The sequence below is a fragment of the Ixodes scapularis genome, unplaced genomic scaffold, assembly GCF_016920785.2.
Source record: "Ixodes scapularis isolate PalLabHiFi unplaced genomic scaffold, ASM1692078v2 PGA_scaffold0__279_contigs__length_252992795, whole genome shotgun sequence".
In the NCBI taxonomy this organism is placed as follows: domain Eukaryota; kingdom Metazoa; phylum Arthropoda; class Arachnida; order Ixodida; family Ixodidae; genus Ixodes; species Ixodes scapularis.
Genome location: NW_024609835.1, coordinates 175,374,512 through 175,394,823, shown reverse-complemented (window position 1 = coordinate 175,394,823; position 20,312 = coordinate 175,374,512). Strand labels below are relative to the sequence as shown.

Genomic DNA, 20,312 nt, shown 5'->3' with positions numbered 1-20,312 from the left:
TTTTACGAAGCTCCCGGTTTAACGAAAGAATTAGCGAGTCTTGATGACTTCATTAAATCGAGGTTCCTCTGTACATACTGAGCTCTATCGCTAGTACTTTTCAAGGCCTACATCTTGTCTAACGTGGGCCATGGCACAATTTGTGGCACCGGGGAAGCATTAAAAAGAAAAAGTTACGTGTTCCAGATATTTTGTTTTTTGCCACGAACCTTTGTGGTAACATATACTCTCTACTCATACTCAAAATGAAGAATTTAAGTGGAATTGTAATATTTACTCAGTGCACATGAAGCAACATTTTTAATTCTCTATAACTTTTTTTTTTCTTATTTAACAGTTTGGTTTGTACATTCAGGCACTCCTCTCACAGTAGTTCTTAGACATAACGTGTTAAAAGGCATTGAGGCATCACACTTGTGCTCAACTTAATACCTGTTTACTTTTACGGTGATAGCTGTTGTGGGCTCTTCCCAACACTGGAAATGACATTCGTTGTTGATGTTGTAGAAGGTGTCGTTAATGTTGTAGTAGTTGTCGTTGTTGATGTTGTAGTTGGGATGTAGGGCGTCTGTTGGCTGCATGCAGAGCGGAGTCATTACCACTTAGCTACTCCACAGCGTAAGCAACTTGCTTTAAACATGGGGTTTTGTATACCCAATGCTCACCGCATGTGCTACCTGAAAAAAGAAAAAAGAAGCACTGTCAATGCCAACATAACTCGTGCCGGGAGATGCTCTCTGGGTGCTCTGGAACGAAAAGATAAATAAAATAAAAGCATTTGGAACAAAATGGAACAAAACAAAAGCACTAAGAGCAAAAGAGATGTCTATTTTGTTTGGAATGTTTTTGTTGACACTCTCCACGGCGTGTGTATGTACGCGACGCTGATTCCCAGCGACTTCGCCGATCGAGATCATACTCTGGATTAACGCAGGACTGTTCAATATGTTTCTTTTCTCGGTTTGGTTTGGTCAACTCGCTTTCTGCATCACAAAGTGCACCATGGAGGAGTATAGGGCGGGAGCCACCAGCTCGTGGATGTGCTTCTCAAGCGTTCTCAAACTTGTCCATCCTTTTGTGGACCATATCCTACAAGCAACGTATTTGCACAATTTCCCTAAATAAAAAGAAAGTAAAAAATTCACCACGCAGATTTATAGCGGTGCACACACATCGTATAGCACTTCTAATTATGCAGTTGATAGTTTTCTTAATATTTATAGCAAATAACTTAATAACTACATGCTCAAAAGTACTTTGAAAAGTGATATCTAGGTGCTCAAAATTGCTTCGAATTTGGTGTTTATGAGCTCCAAAGTGCTCCAAGATCCATGTTTAGGTGCTCCAAAGTGCTCTAGAATTTGTTTTTAGGTGCTCCAAAAATTGCTGCAAATCACAACTTTGCAGTAGCATCACTGGTAGTGCTTTGTGTCGGAGTTGTCTTTTATTCTTTTCAAATAAATAATGAGGACAGTGTTCTTACGATTTCTGGGGCGTTTTCCCTCTGTTCCAGACGTGCCCCTGTCGTACGGCGTGTACGAAGTGGTTAATGCCCCGAGCAAAGTCCACTTCTGCGAGTTTCTCTGGGACCCCACCAAGGAAACGGGGGTCTTCGTTCGGGTATGTCGATGCCCTGTTGTTACTTTACACGGTCCTTGTATTCACCAAATTTAGGTCTCTTATTGAGGGTTCCTAGTGTTTTGAATCTAATGTACTTTCATAAATGCGCTCTTAATGATGCTTAGTTGTAACTCTCAGTAAGTTCTTTGCCGGAAAATACACTCGTACGTGCACGGTTTGGGGAGCGGTGTGAGAGTCGGGAATTCTCGCGGGCCTTTGGAGATAGTCAGATGTATCTATGACGTTTGCCGCCATGTCGGAGATAACTTTCTCACAAAATAAATTGTCTCCGGTCCAAGTAATTGAGGCATTCTTGAACTAGAAAACAAATGTCCTCGTTCTTCCCTGTGTTCCAACTGACAAACCATCAGAACCTCGAAATGCCGAGAATAAGTTTGGTCCCGCCGGTAACAGATTAACCTCAAAAGTGGCGCCAAGCTTAGATAGACAGACAGCAAATATTTCTTTTGCCTCTCTCGTCGTCGGCCCCGTGTCGTCGGACAACCTTAACGTTTTCCTGCGTTTCGCTACGAGAAAGGAATGTAAGCTTCAACTTGCACTCGAAGCTTACAGTCAGTGATGGGACGCTTCAAAAGTAGGGAGCTCACGCTTGTTGCGGGGCGTTCGAAGCACCTTCCTGTTGTTCTCATTCTCTGAATGACTAGACGTGTCTTAAAAGAGGGAGGGTTTTGGCTTGCCGAGCTGCACTTTCTGCATGCAGCCGAAATGAGGCTGACCGTTGGACGATGCCGTTGTGTTTCCAGCTGAACTGCATCAGCACAGAGTTCACACCGAAGAAGCACGGGGGGGAGAAGGGGGTACCCTTCCGCATTGTCATCGAGACCTACTCTCACGGGGAGCCTGGCCCACCCCAGAAGCTTCACTCGGCCTCCTGCCAGGTCAAAGTGTTCAAGGTGAGGTCCCGGCGGGTCGCACGGTTCCGGCAATAGCGACGCCCGAAGGAGAGACGCATGTGGATACTTTAACGTTTCGAAAAAAGGTTCTAACAACTGCGCGCTTGATTATTCTTTTTTTTAACTGTGACAGTTAAAAACTGTGACAGTGGTGCTTTATTTTGCGCCATTTTATTGGCTACGTGACACGTGGTGCTGCCAGTGTTGTCTGCTAAAAGATGGTTTTCCGCCTAACTGGCTCAGGTGTGCTGTTGTCATATAGGGGGTTTCAGTTTTGTGGAGGCCATGAGCATGCACTTCTTTTTTTGTGAGAGATGATGACACTAATCGTGCCTCAGGCATCCTGTGCTGTTTATGTCTCATCACATTCGCTGGGAATTGTTTTTATGCTTCTGCGCAGCCAAAGGGGGCAGACAGGAAGCACAAGACCGACCGGGAAAAAATGATGAAGCGGCCTCAGTCTGAGCAGGTGAGTACAATTGACTGTGTTCAGGGAGTTGCACTAATACGTTTGATGTTTCCTGTACAGGGTTTGAACCACGGCATATGACAGAGTTTCTTGTTTCCTAAATTCTAAGCATGTGCGAATAGTGGATTTTGAGTCCGAAGCAAATTCGAAGTGCATAGTGGTTTTGACCAAATATTTTCTAATCGAATATTCAATAATTTCTCTAAGCCTTTCACCACAGCAACATGCTTATGCGAAAACCCAGCTGAACTCCTGAGAGTTGTTGCCAAGCTTTCACTTGTCCATTTCTAAGATGAGTTCATTTTAATCTAACTAAATCTATTGACTGTGGCCTCTGAAACTTCAATTTCTACTCTAAGATGGCAAGTGAACAACACGTTTGACGTAAAATGAAACCTATAGAGGTGCCCAGCTATACCTAATCGAGGGGATTTATAAATATTCTTGCTATATGCAATTATCTTTTCTTTAATCATGTATGATTAGCACAGGTTGTGAGGGCATCTCTGCCATAAACTTAAGTACCCCAAAATCCCGAGAGATAGCCCACCCAACATGAAGAGCAAATCGGCTGAAAATATGCTGTGGCTACCTTTTAATGTGCAATCAAGAAAAGTTGAAAAAAATTGCTCTTTTTAGGTTGTGCCTGTTACAAGCTTGTTATGGTGGCAAGGGGCAACAAAGCAGAGATGACTGTACTTCTCAGTCAGCAACATTCGCTTGTATCCCGCCATAGCGTACTAGCCGCATTTACGCCGAGGCCATCATTGATCCCAACACTACTGTTACTAGGCGTAAGCTATCTTTCGGTGTTTAAAAAAATATAGCAAATCAAGCAAAAAAATAAAAAGGGGGAGGGTGGGGGGGCATCTTACGGGATTTTAAGGTATGCATGCCAGTTCAATTTTGAAAATTTTATGGCAATGTAGATATCAACATTCATGAAGTTTCTGTTTCTTTCTAAACACATCAGGTATACTCATGCACCAGAATCTTCTTTGGAAATAGCGTTTTTTTTTTCTAATCGCACTGCTACAATGTTTTGCAATATTTGTACCTTTCGAAGTGTTGAATGCGGCTGGTTAGCCCTGTTGAGTGCGCTTCTTTCCAAGCACCGGTGCACTGTGGAGAAGCAAGCTTTGTGGGTGTCTTTCCCTCCGTGTACTGTGGTCGCTAAGAAGCACGCTCAACAGAGCTAACCTGCCGTGATCAATACTCAAAAGAACGTAAATATCGCAGTTAATTTTGAAGTGAATATTGAATAGTGCACTGCTCTAAACTACTTTTCGAAATTGCGATCTTTGCACAACACTATAATAGATTATAACAAGATATTCATTATAATAACTACCTAAAGCTTGGGAAAGTTCACCTTGTGCCTCCCTGTACATGGAACTAAAAAAGGCTTCACGGTTGGTGCTGTATAAGAACTACATAATGAGTGAGGCTGATTAGCTGTCGTATGATTAATAAAATATTATTTTGATATTTGGGGAAGTAAGAGACGGGATGTCTACTTAGTTTCTCAGCTTTTTACAACATGCAGTTCAATACTGTTCATCCTAATTCTGCTTGCTTTTCCCCTTCCAGAAAACATCTGTGGAATACATCTGAATACTGATGTAGTCAGACAAAAAAAAAATCCTGTTTCTTCCCGGCAAAAGTTATTGAAACAAAAATAATACCCACTGATTGATATGTGATACATGGATATAAAACTATACTTATACCTTGACCTGTTTGGGCTAGAGCCTTGCATTGCCTGTAGACTAGAACTGTCTTCATCCTACTAGAGGTTTAGAAGAGTAGTGTTTGCATTGGGCTCCACAACATGTTGTTTTTTGACTTGCAGGAGAAACATCAACCATCATACGACTGCACTGTTTTTACCGAGGTAAGTTTCTTTTAATCTTTAAAAGAGGTCTCTTTGTTTTCTTTTTTGTTTTCTTTTAATGTGCCGATTGGCATAATTGCTGACATTCACAACGAGCGATTGGCCCCATCATTTCATGTTGTTGGAATTTGGACTATAAAAGTGAGCAAATGTCTGAGCTGATTGAGCTAACTGAGATACTGCCTCACGTCAGCTGCTGCTCCTAAGAAAACTAGTGCAAAGCTGTGAAACTTGACGTGTGCCCATCTTGAGCGTGCCACTCATGATGGTGTGGTGCACAATAGTTAACGCCAAACTCCACGCAAGATGAAACTACCGTAATATCCCGAGTCATCGCCCACCCTCCTACCACCTGAAATTCATTAAAAAAGTGGGGTGGGCCATGTCTCGGTGGGTGAGCACAAACACTTGAAAAAAAGCGGAAAAAACCGCCTCTTTTTCTCTGCGTATCTAGCGCTGATGCACAAGAGATACATCAAACTCACAACTCGATTTAGTTTCGTTGTTTTATAGAAAAAAATGCTCACGAAAAAATATTTTACTATAGCGAAGTCCGTTGCTTGCATACGCGCTAGAAACACCGCCGATCTGCATATAGCGCGAACGTTTGTTTCGTGACAGAATGTCACCATTATGTTCTCCTAGTTAGTAAAAAAAAAAAAAAAAGAAAAGTCTACAAGAAAATAGAAAAACCGACCAGGCGCAACGAGCGAGCGAGCGAGCGGACCAAAGAAGCGACCAAGAGCAATGCTGGGAAAGCGGGAAAGCCTGCGGTCGCGTTGGCAAATACTTTGGCCTCGGGCCAAGTCGGGCGCCTTGTCAATTGCAAGCTCTTGCGCAACTTTCTTGTTTGGTGCATACATACGTGCGTCCGTGCACGGCGGGCTATCAATGCACGGTTGGGACGCTCTGCAAACGTCTGTGTAGGGCGTTCCAGCAAAGCTTTATTTACGCGTTGGCTTTGCCTAAAATATTGCACAACCCCGGTCCCGACGGGCGGGAAGAAGGAGAGGGTTCGCGGTGACCTTACTTCGGCGGAGACAGACTTTGACCTAACACTCCGCGGTTACATTAACAAACTCTTATTTTGTTATCTCCATCGTTTTCTTTTCGCGCGGATACACGACAACTTTGGGGAAATGCGTAAACAAAAAGAAGTGTCTTTCCCTCCTTCGTTTTACTTTGTCACGGACGTCCTCCAACTGTAAGGTCCGCGGCCGCGTCATTCGGGTAGGATGAGTGTTCGCGGATCGCAGAGTCCGCGCTGGGGTATTTGAAGGGGTGGGCGATGACTCGGTGTTTTTACGGAAATCGATATTGGCCCCAAAAATGGGGTGGGCGATGGCTCGGGGATGGGCGATGACTCGGGATATTACGGTAGTCCAACTGAGAGAAGTAAGCCACCGAGCGTGGCAGGAGAGCTCATGTGCATCCAAGAATGAGGCTGAAAATCGAACAGGCTGTTAGGGGACCTCAGTCCCTTCAAGCTTAGTTCAAGGTCATGCCTGCTCGGGCAAGAACAATTCAAGAAGCACGGTGCAGAGAGACAAAGAGGCAAAAAAGAGGGAGAATGAAGGTGGCTGCCGTGGCTCTTCAGATGGCAGTTTTTGAGTGTCACAGCCAGAAAGGCAAACGCAACAAACGAAAAATGAATACTCGTACCCCTGTGGGTGTTCAGCAGGATCAACATTTGTGAACGTAACACCTAGGAAAATGTATTATTCAATAACGTACGAGTGAGGCCCTGCTATATATGCCATGTGGCCCACTGCTGCGGAACCTTTCTATAATAAATGCCGGTAGACTGGCGATAAGGACAAAGTGACCGAAAGTTGAAGTATGTTTATGGCACTGGTATAGGGGTTGAAGGTGATGACATATTGTGAAGATATTGATGTGGCGAAGATCTTTCCTGAAAAGTTTACCCTTCACTATTGAGAGCATCTGCTTAGCACTTTTGATTTGCCGAAAATGAAAGTTCTTTCCAACTTTCTGCAATAAATACCTATATTGCCAACACATTTCCAAGTAGCGAAGTATAGTTCTCGGCGCATCAACAGTGCAGCCAGAGTCATAGAAATCAACAGGCCAACCTTTCGTTGTTTCTTTTGTAGCAGTGTTTGTCAGAGCCGGCGTTTGCCCCGGCCAGTCCACCCCTGGGCGCCGGCGGAAGTGGTGGCGGCGGTGGCAGCAGCCCGTCGGCAGTGGCCATGGGCGCAGCAGGCTCCCCAGCCGTGCCCGCCGTGGCCCCAACACCGCCACCACCGCACAAGGCGCCCACCAGCCTGCCCTCCTCGGTAGTGTCGTGCTCGCCCCCCGACCAGCAGCCGCAGCAGCAGCAGCAGCCCCAGACACGGCCTGGCAGCAGCAGCTACTCCCCCGGGACGAGCGTGGACTCTTTCCCGCCTATCCCCCTGCCCATGCCCGACCAGTAAGTTCCCTCCAACCTGTGTGTTCTCTCATAGATCTCCTCCACTTTGGGAACTTCCCCTAAATCGGGGGTTTTCATACTCTTCTATCTTGAGGAACCCTCGTCTTTCTCGCGGAACCCTTCCCAGGCTCCGCGTTGACGCAATAAAGTAGTGCAGAAGTTTACGGACACTGTAAGCAAGAATGCAAATGCACACAATGGAGAATGCCAATAGATATGCACAAGCGAGCGTCTCAGATTTTCTGAAAGTACTTAAACTGGAAATACATTTTACTTAAACGGAGGGATGGTCAAGGAAAACTGGGAGTTCAAAGTACCCGCAAGGGTACACCGGGGAACCCCCGGGGTTCCCAGTAACCCAGTTTGAGAACCCATGCCCTGAATCATTACCATTTCATTATTCAATATTGGACGCCCGGCCTAGTCGTGCGTACGACTAAGACTGGTAGCAACCATTAACATTAATTTGCTCTGCTGACAGGTAACTCTTGCTTGACTCAGTAATAGAGCTTTCTGCCAGTCTCGTGGTGGTCCTTGGCTCGCTCGGGATTAGGAATTGTTTTCGGTGGCAAACCAGTCGCCTACAGGACATGAGCTGCATTCTATCTCAGGTGGAAGTCAGTTCATTCTTGCATAAGTTTCCTCCATCTTGGAGACTTCTCCTGAATCATTATTATCTAACTACCGTATTTACTCGATTCTAAGCACCCCTTTTTTTCACACCCGCAATGTTTTTCACACCCACGATGTCCACTGGTAGCTTCTGGCAGATAATGGTGTGGCGTCTCAAAGAGAAACCTTTCCTCTTCATCATCCGCTCCACCCAGCCTCGGCTTGCACGGAACGCCGCACTCCGAACTGTTCAGCAGCACGGTGATTTCCATTGTCTTCCGCGTAAGAAATAACCGTTCTCTTGATTTTCATCGTGTATGAAGTTCTCTTCGCACTCATGATGGACGACTTAGATTCGAAACATGCCCCGAAAATACGAAATTTGCACAAGAAATATGAATTTATTATAATCAAAATGAAAGAATAAATATTCTAAAGGAAATAAATAAAGACATGAGAGTAGCCCGCTTGCCATCAGTTTGCACCACAATCGACTAATCGCCCTCGCGACTAGTCTTTTGAGGATGATGTAGGGCGCAAGTTTCCGACCATCGGCTGTGATGCACAGTTTTACGGTCACCCTTTGCTTCTCATAGCCAGTCGTACGCACTTTTACTTCTCGGGCGCCTACTTTGTTCACGGTGCACATCCTTGGCATGTCGATGTTCACAGGGGTCTCATCGGTATGCCGATCTGCCCGAGTCCGTAGTGAGATTCGCGACGCAGTTTCATCACATAATGTTGGAACTTGACAAGCTTGTCCTCGAAGTCCACCGGTAGCTTCTGGCAGATAGGATGCGAAAGTGGGAAAGGGTGGTACGTGCTGCTATCTATTAACAGTCGTTAAAACCAAGCGCCAGCGGCCGTTCGCGACTCCGGCGCTTGGCGATACCGGCGTCTCCGATCTCAAATTTCTTGTTGGGAGGGGGATGCTTACATTCGCATGCAAACTTTTTTTCAGGTGTTTATGTTTGAAAGTGTGGAGGGTGGGGGGGGTGCTTAGAATCGCAAAAATACGGTAACCTGTTTCCATCGGGAAAGCTCGAAGAGGAGGCAACCAGGAGTCCTTGTCTTGCATTCTGTGTTTCATTTCATTGCGTCTGGAGGCTCCCATTGTTGCCACGCAGCTTCAACTCCATCTTTATAGGAAAAGAGTTTTGTAGCTATCTGAAGAAAGAAGGAGTTTAGTTTGTGGCCTTAGATTTGGGATGGTCTTTGTTGTTAAATTGGGGTTCTTGCATTACCAAATGACTTAACCAGAGTGTTACGCTTTTAACCTCCAGAGACGAGCCTGGCTTGTCCTGCGACACCTCTTGTTCTTGGGCGTACCGGAAAACGTTGAGCATGGTGTCATAGTTTTTCTTCTGCTCTTGCTACGCAAGCGTTTCCCCTGTGGGACATTCCCCTAGGAATAGGAGTTTGTGTTTACAGTTTTTGTAGGGTACTGGTAGAGTATGGATACAATGAGGCTCTTTACAGTATTACCATAAAAGCTTGTTAATTTTAATTTCGAGGGGGTGCTAAAAAGGGCTTAAATTAAACGAAGTTGGAAGAAATAAAAGTCATACAAAAAAGGCCATGTTTGGTGCTGGGTAAGCCTGGGGATGCTAAGAGCTGCCATCTTTTATTTATCAAGAGAACCTGTTATGACCTGCTTAATTTTTTTGGAAAGTGATGGTCGTCAGGCACTGTATCTGAATGCAGCGGAGAGTGAGGCGCTCGACGTGGAACATCTTTGTTAACCGCAACGAAGATGGCCATACTAAGCTGTACCATTTTTTGTTCCTCTTTTTGATGGAAATGTTTCATAATTGTCACTGCTACGTGATTTCAGGGATTTTGAGTTGATGGGGCATGAAAGGCGACAGCTGCGAGCTGGCCCGTACACCTAGCTTTAAAACAGGGGTCTCCAAACCCCGGCCCACGGGCCAGATCCAGCTTGCGGAGGCGCTCAGTTCAGCCCGCAAATGGCAGCGGTCTTTCCAGTGACGCCCGGCGCACGGCCCACAACTGCAAACGCACGAAGAAGCGTGTGTAAAAGAAATCTTCAAAAAAGCGCCGTCGCAGCGCGATTCAAAAGCTTAAGCAAAGATTTAAAAAATGATGAAAGAAAATTGCATCAAAATGCAGGTTCTCTTGCCATACTGTTTATCGTCGTCACTAGCATTACTAATCGTAGTTCTCTGTTTCATGTCTGTTTAGCTCTGACAGTGGTTCTAAAATGGACCCCTTGTGGTCCACAAAGGGGTCCGCGAAGCCCAGCCTCATCAGTCAAGCCTGACAATAAAAGTTGTATTTTCCAAGGTTGAGAGGAAACATTCCAATTTTCAATTGAGTTCTCGTATGTATGTTAGTAAGACAAGTCTACTTCACACTAGCCCTTAGTTATATCCATTTATTAAATTACTATCATAATTAGTACCCTTCACCTTACCCTTCTCCTCACCACGAACGGGGTCCTCCATCATCTCCGCCAATCCGCCTGGGGTCCGCTAAACAACAATAGTTGAGAACCACTGAACTGTGATCTGTGTCATAACTCTTGCATATTATCATCATCAGATCTAGCATTGAGATTAGTCTTCTGCCCTGTGTTAAAATGCCAGAGTTTCTATGTGCTTTGATTTATGCCAGGTGAGTTGTCTGGGTTATAATTATTTTGTAATGTCATAATGAGTAACATATAGCATTTAAAAATAGTCTATGTACCGTATAATCTCGTGTAAGGGCCGCACCAACCCGTATTTAAGACAAAATATTGCAAAAAAAAAATTAGAGAAATTATTCGTGTATGCGCCGCACCCCCTTGTTTTTGAGGCGCGCCGACTGTAATGCATGAAAGTTTCTATGAATATATATCACTAGGTGGCGCTAGCCACCGCCTGAGCAAGTAGCAGCACGTCTCCGCATCCCCGATATTTGCTCTCCACTCATCCGTATCACGGTATGGCACAATGGCTGCCGACCTCGATCGTGGTCGGCCGCACCGTCGGGATGCGGCTGTGTTGCAGCCAGAAGACATTGAGAAAAGATAAAGGATATGTCAGCTTCCATGGCAAGCGCGAGGAATGGGGGTTCAGCAGGCTCGGCTCGCGCATGCACTCGGGTTTCTGAACGCCACTGTATGCTCTGGGGAGGTTTTCTTTTGTTCTTCGATTCATGTCAAAGCGTCGCGATTTGTCCGCCTTTTTGCATATTCAGAGCTATGGGCAAGTACCACTTCAACAGTCATACGGGATTCAAGTCGAAAGTTGCTGCGCATGCTATCAAGTACAAAAAAAAAAGATTTGTATTGCGCAGTATGTAAACTAATTAAATCCGACTTACGATTCAGTCCGGATTCCGGAGTGAAGGCGTTTTCGACCAGTGCAGCTGAGCACGCTCATGTACGTTCATTTCAAAATGTGGATACATATTTTTTTTTTTTTATTCGTGTGTGGGTTGCATTTTCAAAATTTGCCCTCAAATCGGGAAAAAAATAGTGCGGCCCTTACACAAGTTTATACGGTATTCATCCACCTTGCATATTTTTATGTGTATTGCTCTAGTTTATTTTTTATATTCAAACGCTTATTTAGGCTTATTTATTTAGTATTTTCTCATTTATGCAATCTTATTTATTTTTCGAGCCTTGTGACTGTGACAGGTTCCCAATGTGGCCCCTTAGTCAAAAAGCTTGGAGACCCTTGCTTTAAAACATGCTTGTCTAGTGCAAGTGCTCGTGCCACAAACACACATTTAAAAACCGCTAGTGTCAACTTCATGACCGATAACAACATCACGAAATGGCAATGTAGCACAGCATGTAACCTAGGACTGTCCGTATCATGGCTTGGCTCTTGGACTCGGATCACAAAGAGCGAGCAAAGGGAGCAAAGAACGGTCAAAGCTAAATGGCTGAACCGATGGAAGCGCAAAAAGACGCAGCTCTAAACGATGGACAGATATGGCAGCACATGGAACTCTTTGAGTCGGGTGGCAGGTGGCACCGTCTAGTTGTAAGTGGCACTACCAATGCAGTCACTTATAGTGGCACATAGTTCGGATCGTCAGTGGCAGAGCCAAAGTGTGAGAGGGTTAGTGTGGTTATTTTATACATGAACTTCTGCAGCGTGGTCGGACCATGATGTTGGTGCAAATTATCTAAACATTCGGTTTATTGAGGTGTGAATTAACAAGCTTTCACTGTAGTAAGATTAGCACTTTTGACACCTGGCTATGTCTGGTTTGTGGTCACTTTACATTCTTCTGCATTATCCAATTATAGTTCAGCCTTTTCATGAACAACACCCGTGCTTCTGCTTTCCCCATTAAGCACTCGGAAGCCAATGGTTGACTTTCTAAAATTTTGTAAAAAAAAAAGGGGCCTGTTCTGGGACACTGTGCGTGATATTCGCATGCTCGAAATCACAATGATTGGCTCTCGGTGTCCTGTGTGGCATAGGTTTGACCCATGTTCGGGTAAGCAGGGTAATCAAATGCTCTAACATTAGCTGTGCATTTTAGACACATATACCGCGGGACTGTGTACTTTCCCAAGTTGTCCGGTGGTTTGTGAATGCTGACGAAGAAGCATTGCGGAGAAACCAAAAAGGAGAATGGCTGGGTTATGCAACTGCATACAGCAACTGAGAGCCAGCCTGCTGTTGCAGGAATATCTCTTTCTTTCTTCTTTCAGGAACCCAGGGACACCAGGGAGTTCCACAAGCGACGTGCTAGAGGTGTCCGATGCATCCCTCTCTTCTCCGGTGAGCTCACGAAATGCTAGCCATTTTTCAGGCGTACGGGGTCAAAGGCACAGAAACATCTGGTTGCATACAGTGCCCTCCTTACACTCCACTCACAAAAAAGGGAGTGAGTAAATGATACTACAGTGAGGTCTCATTAATATGGACATATTAGTGAGACATCACTGTATATTAACGAGCTTTGAATTGACGAGACATGCCTGTACTGCCTACTCAGAGTGGCAAATGGGTTTTAGCTGAGTAAAAGCTAGCTATAGCATTTACTGGATAACATTCTTTTCTGGTAAGAGAGATTACCGATTGTGGCATGTGTTCTCTTTCAGAAGCAAACAATCAAAATGAGAGGGGAGAGAAGGTAGTCCTTTGACTTTTTATGATACTTGCCTATGCTCAATTGTGCAAAGTGGGCCGCGCACATTACCGGGGTTGTCTGTAAATCACTGCCATAATCAATAGCAGCATGCATCACTTTGCAGTTGCGACTATGGGGATCAGTGGAAGCAAAATGACATCTGTCGAACATTCGGGTTTTGAGCTGTAATGGAAGGAACATTTAACCTTTTGATTCAGTCTCTTATTTTCTTCATTAGATGCAGGGACTGATATTGTCTATCATCAGTGAACACATGACATTGTCAGGGAATTTAGTCAGCCTGAAAAAGGTCAGGAGGGTTGGATAAAACATAGCAAGAGCTAGTAACTTGTGTTCAAAAGACCCGAATGGTAATTGATGGTTTTGAGAATAATTACCATAATTACTTGAAAATGCATGAACCTTTATTGAACAGAGCCTGCATATTAAAGGTCCGTTCACACATTTGCATTTGACCATGACCGACTGAGACAAGTCCGGATTCCTCTTGTGACAGCTTACGACTGGCTGCGCAGCAATGCAGCCGGTCGTAAGCTGTCACAAGAGGCTTAAAACTCGGTCTTGTCTCGGTCGGTCATAGAAATGCAAGTGTGTGAACAGGCCTTGACTTTCCCACAGAGCTCATAGACGCCAATCATTGCAACACACGGAAGGGGTCCAGTAAATGACGAAGCACCGACAACGTTGAGGCTTGGATAGCGTCTGTGCCGAGGTTCAGAGCACATGATCATAGTGCCGCGAGCAAGGCTGAGAAAGCAACGCTCGGTCACGGTCCTCCAGAAAGTACCCGTTTATTCATGTGCCACACGTAACTTCTATCATTTATCCCTGCTTTTGTTTTCTAGAAAGTGCGTGTTCATTCTCGCCCCGATCACGCGACGCTCGAACCGCTTTCGCCGAATCTTCGAGATAGCGACGCACTCTAGATAAGAGGCCGCCCGCGACCATGTCGAGTCAGTCTCGCCCCAGCGCTCGATCCTGCGGTTTCGCCGATTTCGACGCCCGCGACGCTTTGTTATTATCTTTTGTACTCTTTTATTTTTGGCACAAGTTCGCCACATTAAACGTTTATTTCTTCCTGTTCATCTATTGTTTTTTTGGTCACCACCCGTGACATATTGGTGGAGGTGCTGGGTAACGCATGCCCGTGCAGCGTTCCTTTCCGAGGGTTCGCAGTGCAAGTCCGACGCCAAGCCCACGAAGAACCGACGAAGGCACTACCGAGATCCGGTTCAGTCGTCGCACCCAAGGCCTACACCCGGAATTCGGACTTCTGCCGCCCACGACCAAGCAGCCAACGAAGCCGACGATGGCCGACCAGTCGCCGACCCCCGCCGCTCCTGCCGTCATCTACCTGCCCGCCGCTCCCCGTACTCCGACTCCCTTCCACGGCGAGATCCACGAGGATGTCGAAGACTGGATCAAGCACTACAAGCGTGTGGCGCGGCACAACGGATGGACTGCGGAGCAGTGCCTCCAGAACCTCTACTTTTCGCTGGAGGGTACTGCGAGGCATTGGTTCGAGAATCACGAGGCTTCGCTTACGTCGTGGGACATCTGTGTGGCCGAGTTGCAGCGGACGTTCGCCACCCTACACCGACGGGAGAAGGCAGAAGATCTCCTCCGAATTCGAACGCAGGGCCCCGGCGAAAGCATCACAAGCTTCATAGAAGATGTCCTCCGCCTGAGCGCCCGTGCCGACGCACGAGCCGCAGACGACAAGAAGCTGCGGGTCCTCATGCGCGGGGTGAGAGACGACATCTTTGGAGGCCTCGTGCGCAACCCGCCGGGCACCGTCGAAGCCTTCGTCACCGAGGCGACAAACATCGAGCGCGCCCTCCAAGCGCGCGCTTCCCACTACCAGCGACATCCAAGTGTCGCTGCAACCGCGCTGCTTGGCGGCGAGCACGCTCCTGGTACGGATATCCGCGAAATTATCCGGGAGGTCGTCCGGGAGGAACTCCGCCAGTTGCTGCCAGCCGCAAGTCGTCCAGCGACACTTTCCATTGCCGAGGCTGTGCGCGAGGAAGTACAACGGGCGCTCCAACCAGAGGTTCCCGTCACCACGGTGGCACCGCAGGAACCGACGTTGAGCTACGCTGCCATAGCCCGACGACCGCCGCAAGCTCCCCGCCAAGCCGCGGCGCCACCCCGAAGAGACGCCCCAACGCCGCAGTATCCCCGATGACAGGAAGATCAGGCGCACGTTCACCCAGACCGACCTGCGCCGAGGAAGACAGACGTCTGGAGGACGGCCGACCGACGCCCGCTGTGTTACCACTGCAAGGAAGCTGACCATGTGTACCGCCGATGCCCATACCGACGACTCGGGCTGCGCGGATTCCACCCAAGCGACCCGCGTCCCAGGTATGGTGAACGCCCTCGGGAGATCGACGAGTACTTGCGACGACCCCAGTCCCCCGAGCCTGCGTCCCGCCGAGAGTTCCGATCGCCTTCACCACGACGTCCAGCTTCGCCGATGCACCGACCCCGACGTGAAAGCCTGTCGCCCCTCGCTCCACGCCGGGGAAACTAGGCGCGGCAACCTCTGGAGGTGGAGTTGCCGAAGACGACCGACGCCAACATCCTCCACGAACGTCGGAGGGCCCCCACTCGAACGCTACCGGAGACCGAAACGACGCTCCTGAAACGGTGTCCAACAACCTAAACGTCATCATCGACGGCCACGACGCATCGGCACTCGTGGACACCGGAGCAGACTACTCAGTTTTGAGTGGGAGGCTCTCCCGCCGCCTTCGAAAAGTCACGACGCCGTGGGATGGACCTCAAATACGAACCGCCGGTGGGCGCCTAATCACACCAGTCGGGCGATGCACCGCTCGCGTCGAGATCCACGGTGAGACGTGCCCTGTAAAGTTCGTCGTTCTGCAAGACTGTTCGAGGGACGTTATCCTCGGAATGGACTTCCTCTGCGAGTATGGCGCCGTCATCGACCTCGGAGCAAACCGGTTGACGCTGCGAAAGCCTGTTTCACCACCAGAGGAACCCAAAGCGACGTCATCTGCGGTCCGAGTCCTCGCCAGCCACGTGAACTTACCGCCGCGGTCGAGTGTTTTCGTACCCGTCGGTATCACTGAAGATTTCTGCAGCGAAGTTCTGCTCGAAGGAAGCCTCCAGTTGCTTCTGGGAAGAGGAATAGGCGTCGCAAGAGGAGTTGCTGAACTTCAGGATGGCCGCACTGTGGTCCTCGTCACGAACTTCCGAAATGAAGCGCAACACCTCACAAAAGGTGCAGCCGTGGGCCAGGTCGAGGAACTCCAAAACTCCGCCGCTGTCGCCGCTATTACTGACGAATTCTCGCCACCTCAGCAAGACAGTGCGTCGCCAGCGCAGCTCGACATTGACCCTAAACTCCCGGGCCCGAAACGACGACAGTTGATTAACCTTCTCGCCGAATACCGCGACTGCTTTGCCACGTCGTCGAAGGTGCGCCAAACCACCGTTGCGAAGCACCGCATCGTTACCGAGGACGACGCGCGCCCTGTGCATCGATCGCCATACAGAGTCTCCGTTAAAGAAAGGCAGGCGATCCAGGAGCAAGTTCAAGAAATGCTGAACGACGACATAATTCAACCTTCAAGCAGTCCATGGGCCTCTCCAGTCGTACTGGTTAAGAAGAAAGACGGGACGCTTAGGTTCTGTGTAGACTACCGGCAGCTGAACACGGTGACGAAGAAAGACGTCTACCCACTCCCCCGCATCGACGACACTCTAGACCGGCTGCGCCACTCTCGATATTTCTCATCGATGGACCTGAAGAGCGGCTACTGGCAGATCGAAGTCGACGAAAGGGACCAAGAAAAGACAGCCTTCGTCACGCCGGATGGACTGTACGAGTTCAAAGTGATGCCCTTCGGACTGTGCACGGCGCCAGCAAATTTCCAACGTGTCATGGACACCGTACTGGCAGGACTGAAGTGGCAGAGCTGTCTCGTCTACCTCGACGACGTCGTCGTGTTTTCCAGCGACTTCGACGAGCACTTGCGACGACTCCGAGCAGTTCTTCAAGCCATACGGACCGCCGGACTCACCCTGAAGCCGTCAAAGTGTCGGTTCGCTTATGACGAACTGAAGTTCCTCGGCCACGTGGTTAGTAACGAAGGTGTCCGCCCAGACCCCGAGAAGACTCGTGCCGTCGCAGCATTTCCAGCGCCAAGAGACAAGAAGGCCGTCCGAAGGTTCCTTGGGCTATGTGCCTACTATCGGCGCTTCGTTCGAGATTTCGCAAGAATTTCCGCACCGCTCACACACCTCACGAAGGACGCCGAGAAGTTCGAATGGGCCGATGAACAGCAGCAGGCATTTGACGAGCTGAAGCGACGACTGCAGACTCCTCCTGTTCTTGAACATTTCGACCAGGATGCGGAAACCGAGATTCACACAGACGCAAGTAACGCAGGGCTTGGCGCGGTTTTGGTTCAAGTACAAGAAGGCACCGAGCGAGTCATTGCCTACGCAAGTCGGACATTGACCAAGGCGGAGAGAAATTACTCCACGACTGAGAAAGAATGCCTTGCGGTCGTCTGGGCAATCACGAAGTTTCGTCCGTACTTATACGGGAGCCCGTTCCGGGTAGTCACGGACCACCACTCGCTCTGCTGGCTTGCGAACCTCAAGGACCCGTCAGGACGCCTCGCGCGGTGGAGTCTCCGACTACAAGAGTTCAACATGACCGTCGTCTACAAGTCAGGCCGCAAGCACAGCGACGCCGACTGCCTGTCCAGAGCTCCCGTCGCAACACCTTCCGGCAGCAGCGACGACGAGTGTTTTCTGGGCGCAGTGAACATCGACGACATGGCCCGGCGTCAACGAGACGATCCTGAGCTGCGCGCACTAATAGAGCACCTGGAAGGGCGCGGGAGTGCCTTGCCACGTGTTTTTTCACGAGCGCTGCCGACCTTCGCCATTAGACAAGGTGTACTCTACAAAGAGAACTTCGGGAACAACAACTCGCCATGGCTGCTAGTAATCCCGACCGACCTTCGGGAGGAGATCTTTCAAGCCTGCCACGACGACCCGACGTCCGGACACCTTGGTTACAGCCGGACCCTGGCACATATTCGTGAAAAGTATTACTGGCCCAAACTCCCCAAAACCGCCCACCTGTACACGCGATCATGTCATGAATGCCAGCGACGAAAGAAACCTCCGACGAGGCCGGCACTCTTGCAGTCAATTCCTCCGCCAACAGCACCCTTCCAGCAGATCGGAATGGATCTACTTGGCCCTTTTCCGCCGTCGACGTCGGGAAATCGCTGGATCATCGTCGCCACTGATTATCTCACGCGGTATGCCGAAACGAAAGCCCTTCCTTCCGGAACTGCTGTGGAAGTTGCCAAGTTTTTCATTGAATCCATCGTCCTCCGGCACGGCGCTCCCGAAGTCCTGATCTCAGACCGTGGATCATCATTCATGGCCCAGCTGACGCAAGAAGTCCTTCGTCTCAGCCACACCAGCCATCGCCGCACCACGGCGTACCACCCGCAGACCAACGGGCTAACGGAGAGACTCAACAAGACCATCGCCGACATGATCTCCATGTACGTCGACGTGGAGCACAAGACATGGGACGAGGAGCTGCCGTACGTCACATTTGCCTACAACACGGCCGTACAAGAGACCACCGGAATGACACCCTTTCAGCTGGTGCATGGGCGCAAGGTAACGACAATGCTGGACGCTATGTTACCCCACGAAGCGGCTGTCGACACAAGCGACGACGCCCAGGTGGTTGCCCAAAGGGCAGAAGAAGTCCGTCAGCTCGCCAGACTTCGGATTCAGGCTCAACAACGTGTCGACACTGGCCGCTACAACCTTCGTCGTCGGGACATCCACTTCCAGCCCGGAGACAGGGTGTGGGTGTGGACACCGATTCGCCGCCGCGGTCTCAGCGAGAAGCTCCTGAAACGTTACTTTGGACCCTACAAAGTGCTTCGTCGACTCGGGGATCTGAACTACGAGGTGATGCCCGACGGAACACGGACTTCATCACGCCGCCCTCCACGACCAGAAGTCGTCCACGTCGTGCGCATGAAGCCGTACTACGCTTGATAGGACAGTGGACCTTACGTATTCCAAATACTCTTTAGTTTACCGTTCTTTTTATTTGCTTTGTTTTGTTTTACACTGCATCGGGGTGATGCACTTTTAAAGGGGGTGTAATGCCGCGAGCAAGGCTGAGAAAGCAACGCTCGGTCACGGTCCTCCAGAAAGTTCCCGTTTATTCATGTGGCACACGTAACTTCTATCATTTATCCCTGCTTTTGTTTTCTAGAAAGTGCGTGTTCATTCTCGCCCCGATCACACGACGCTCGAACCGCTTTCGCCGAATCTTCGAGATAGCGACGCACTCTAGATAAGAGGCCGCCCGCGACCATGTCGAGTCAGTCTCGCCCCAGCGCTCGATCCTGCGGTTTCGCCGATTTCGACGCCCGCGACGCTTTGTTATTATCTTTTGTACTCTTTTATTTTTGGCACAAGTTCGCCACATTAAACGCTTATTTCTTCCTGTTCATCTATTGTTTTTTTGGTCACCACCCGTGACAATAGTTAGCCTCCCGGCACAGGTTGCCTTTTTAATCTGAGTACGACCTACATGGCTCTGGCTTGAATGATCAGCATAGTATGGTCGAATCTCGATAATTCAAACTTACGGATAATCCAAACTAACATGCAGGTCTTATCCTATATCTATGCATCTATATGGGAGGAAACTCTCGGTAATTCAAACTTTGCTTTATTCAAACAAATTTTCGGTCCCCCTCGAGTTTCAATTAACGAGATTCGACTGTATTGACGGTATTTTGCAGAAAACGTGCAGCTGGTTAGTCTTGCGCTGTGGGCTTACATGTGGTTGTTGTTTGTTGCACGGGTTGTTTTTGCTCCAAAAGTTTAGGAGATTGCCATATCTTATTTTCACTCTTATTTGGACCCCGTTCCTTATTGTTCTATTTTTTATCTTTGTGTAGAAGGATCTTAGTAAGCAACCAAGCTGATGCGCCCTTTTTTTTTTCTTCCTCGCAGCAGAACTATCTGTCACCCAGCTGCCAGCTGTCATCAGACGCCACTGCATCTGAGACATCCCAGTGGCTTCACCAGAACCGTTTTGCTGGTTTTGTTCGCACCTTCTCTAGCTTTTCAGGTAAGTTCCTGGCTCGATGTCAGCTTGACCACTTACCATGTCCAGCTCCATAGCCAACTGTTCTTCACTCCCCCACCCCACCTTACCCC

At 48.6% G+C, this 20,312-nt stretch overlaps 1 protein-coding gene across 2 annotated transcripts in view; it reads left to right on the top strand.

Annotated features, from left to right (window-relative positions):
• The window catches only part of LOC8026178 (transcription factor CP2-like protein 1), a 66,881-nt gene that overhangs the window by 25,697 nt on the left and 20,872 nt on the right, over nucleotides 1-20,312 (top strand). The window contains exons 9-15 of one of the 2 annotated variants that reach the window (XM_029980652.4): nucleotides 1,514-1,620; nucleotides 2,385-2,534; nucleotides 2,935-3,003; nucleotides 4,856-4,897; nucleotides 7,012-7,328; nucleotides 12,619-12,688; nucleotides 20,109-20,223. In XM_029980652.4, coding sequence (XP_029836512.2) covers nucleotides 1,514-1,620; nucleotides 2,385-2,534; nucleotides 2,935-3,003; nucleotides 4,856-4,897; nucleotides 7,012-7,328; nucleotides 12,619-12,688; nucleotides 20,109-20,223 — 870 coding nt within the window. Of the gene's footprint in view, nucleotides 1-1,513; nucleotides 1,621-2,384; nucleotides 2,535-2,934; nucleotides 3,004-4,855; nucleotides 4,898-7,011; nucleotides 7,329-12,618; nucleotides 12,689-20,105; nucleotides 20,224-20,312 lie in introns of both variants that reach the window. The other variant, XM_029980651.4, reaches the window with a different exon arrangement.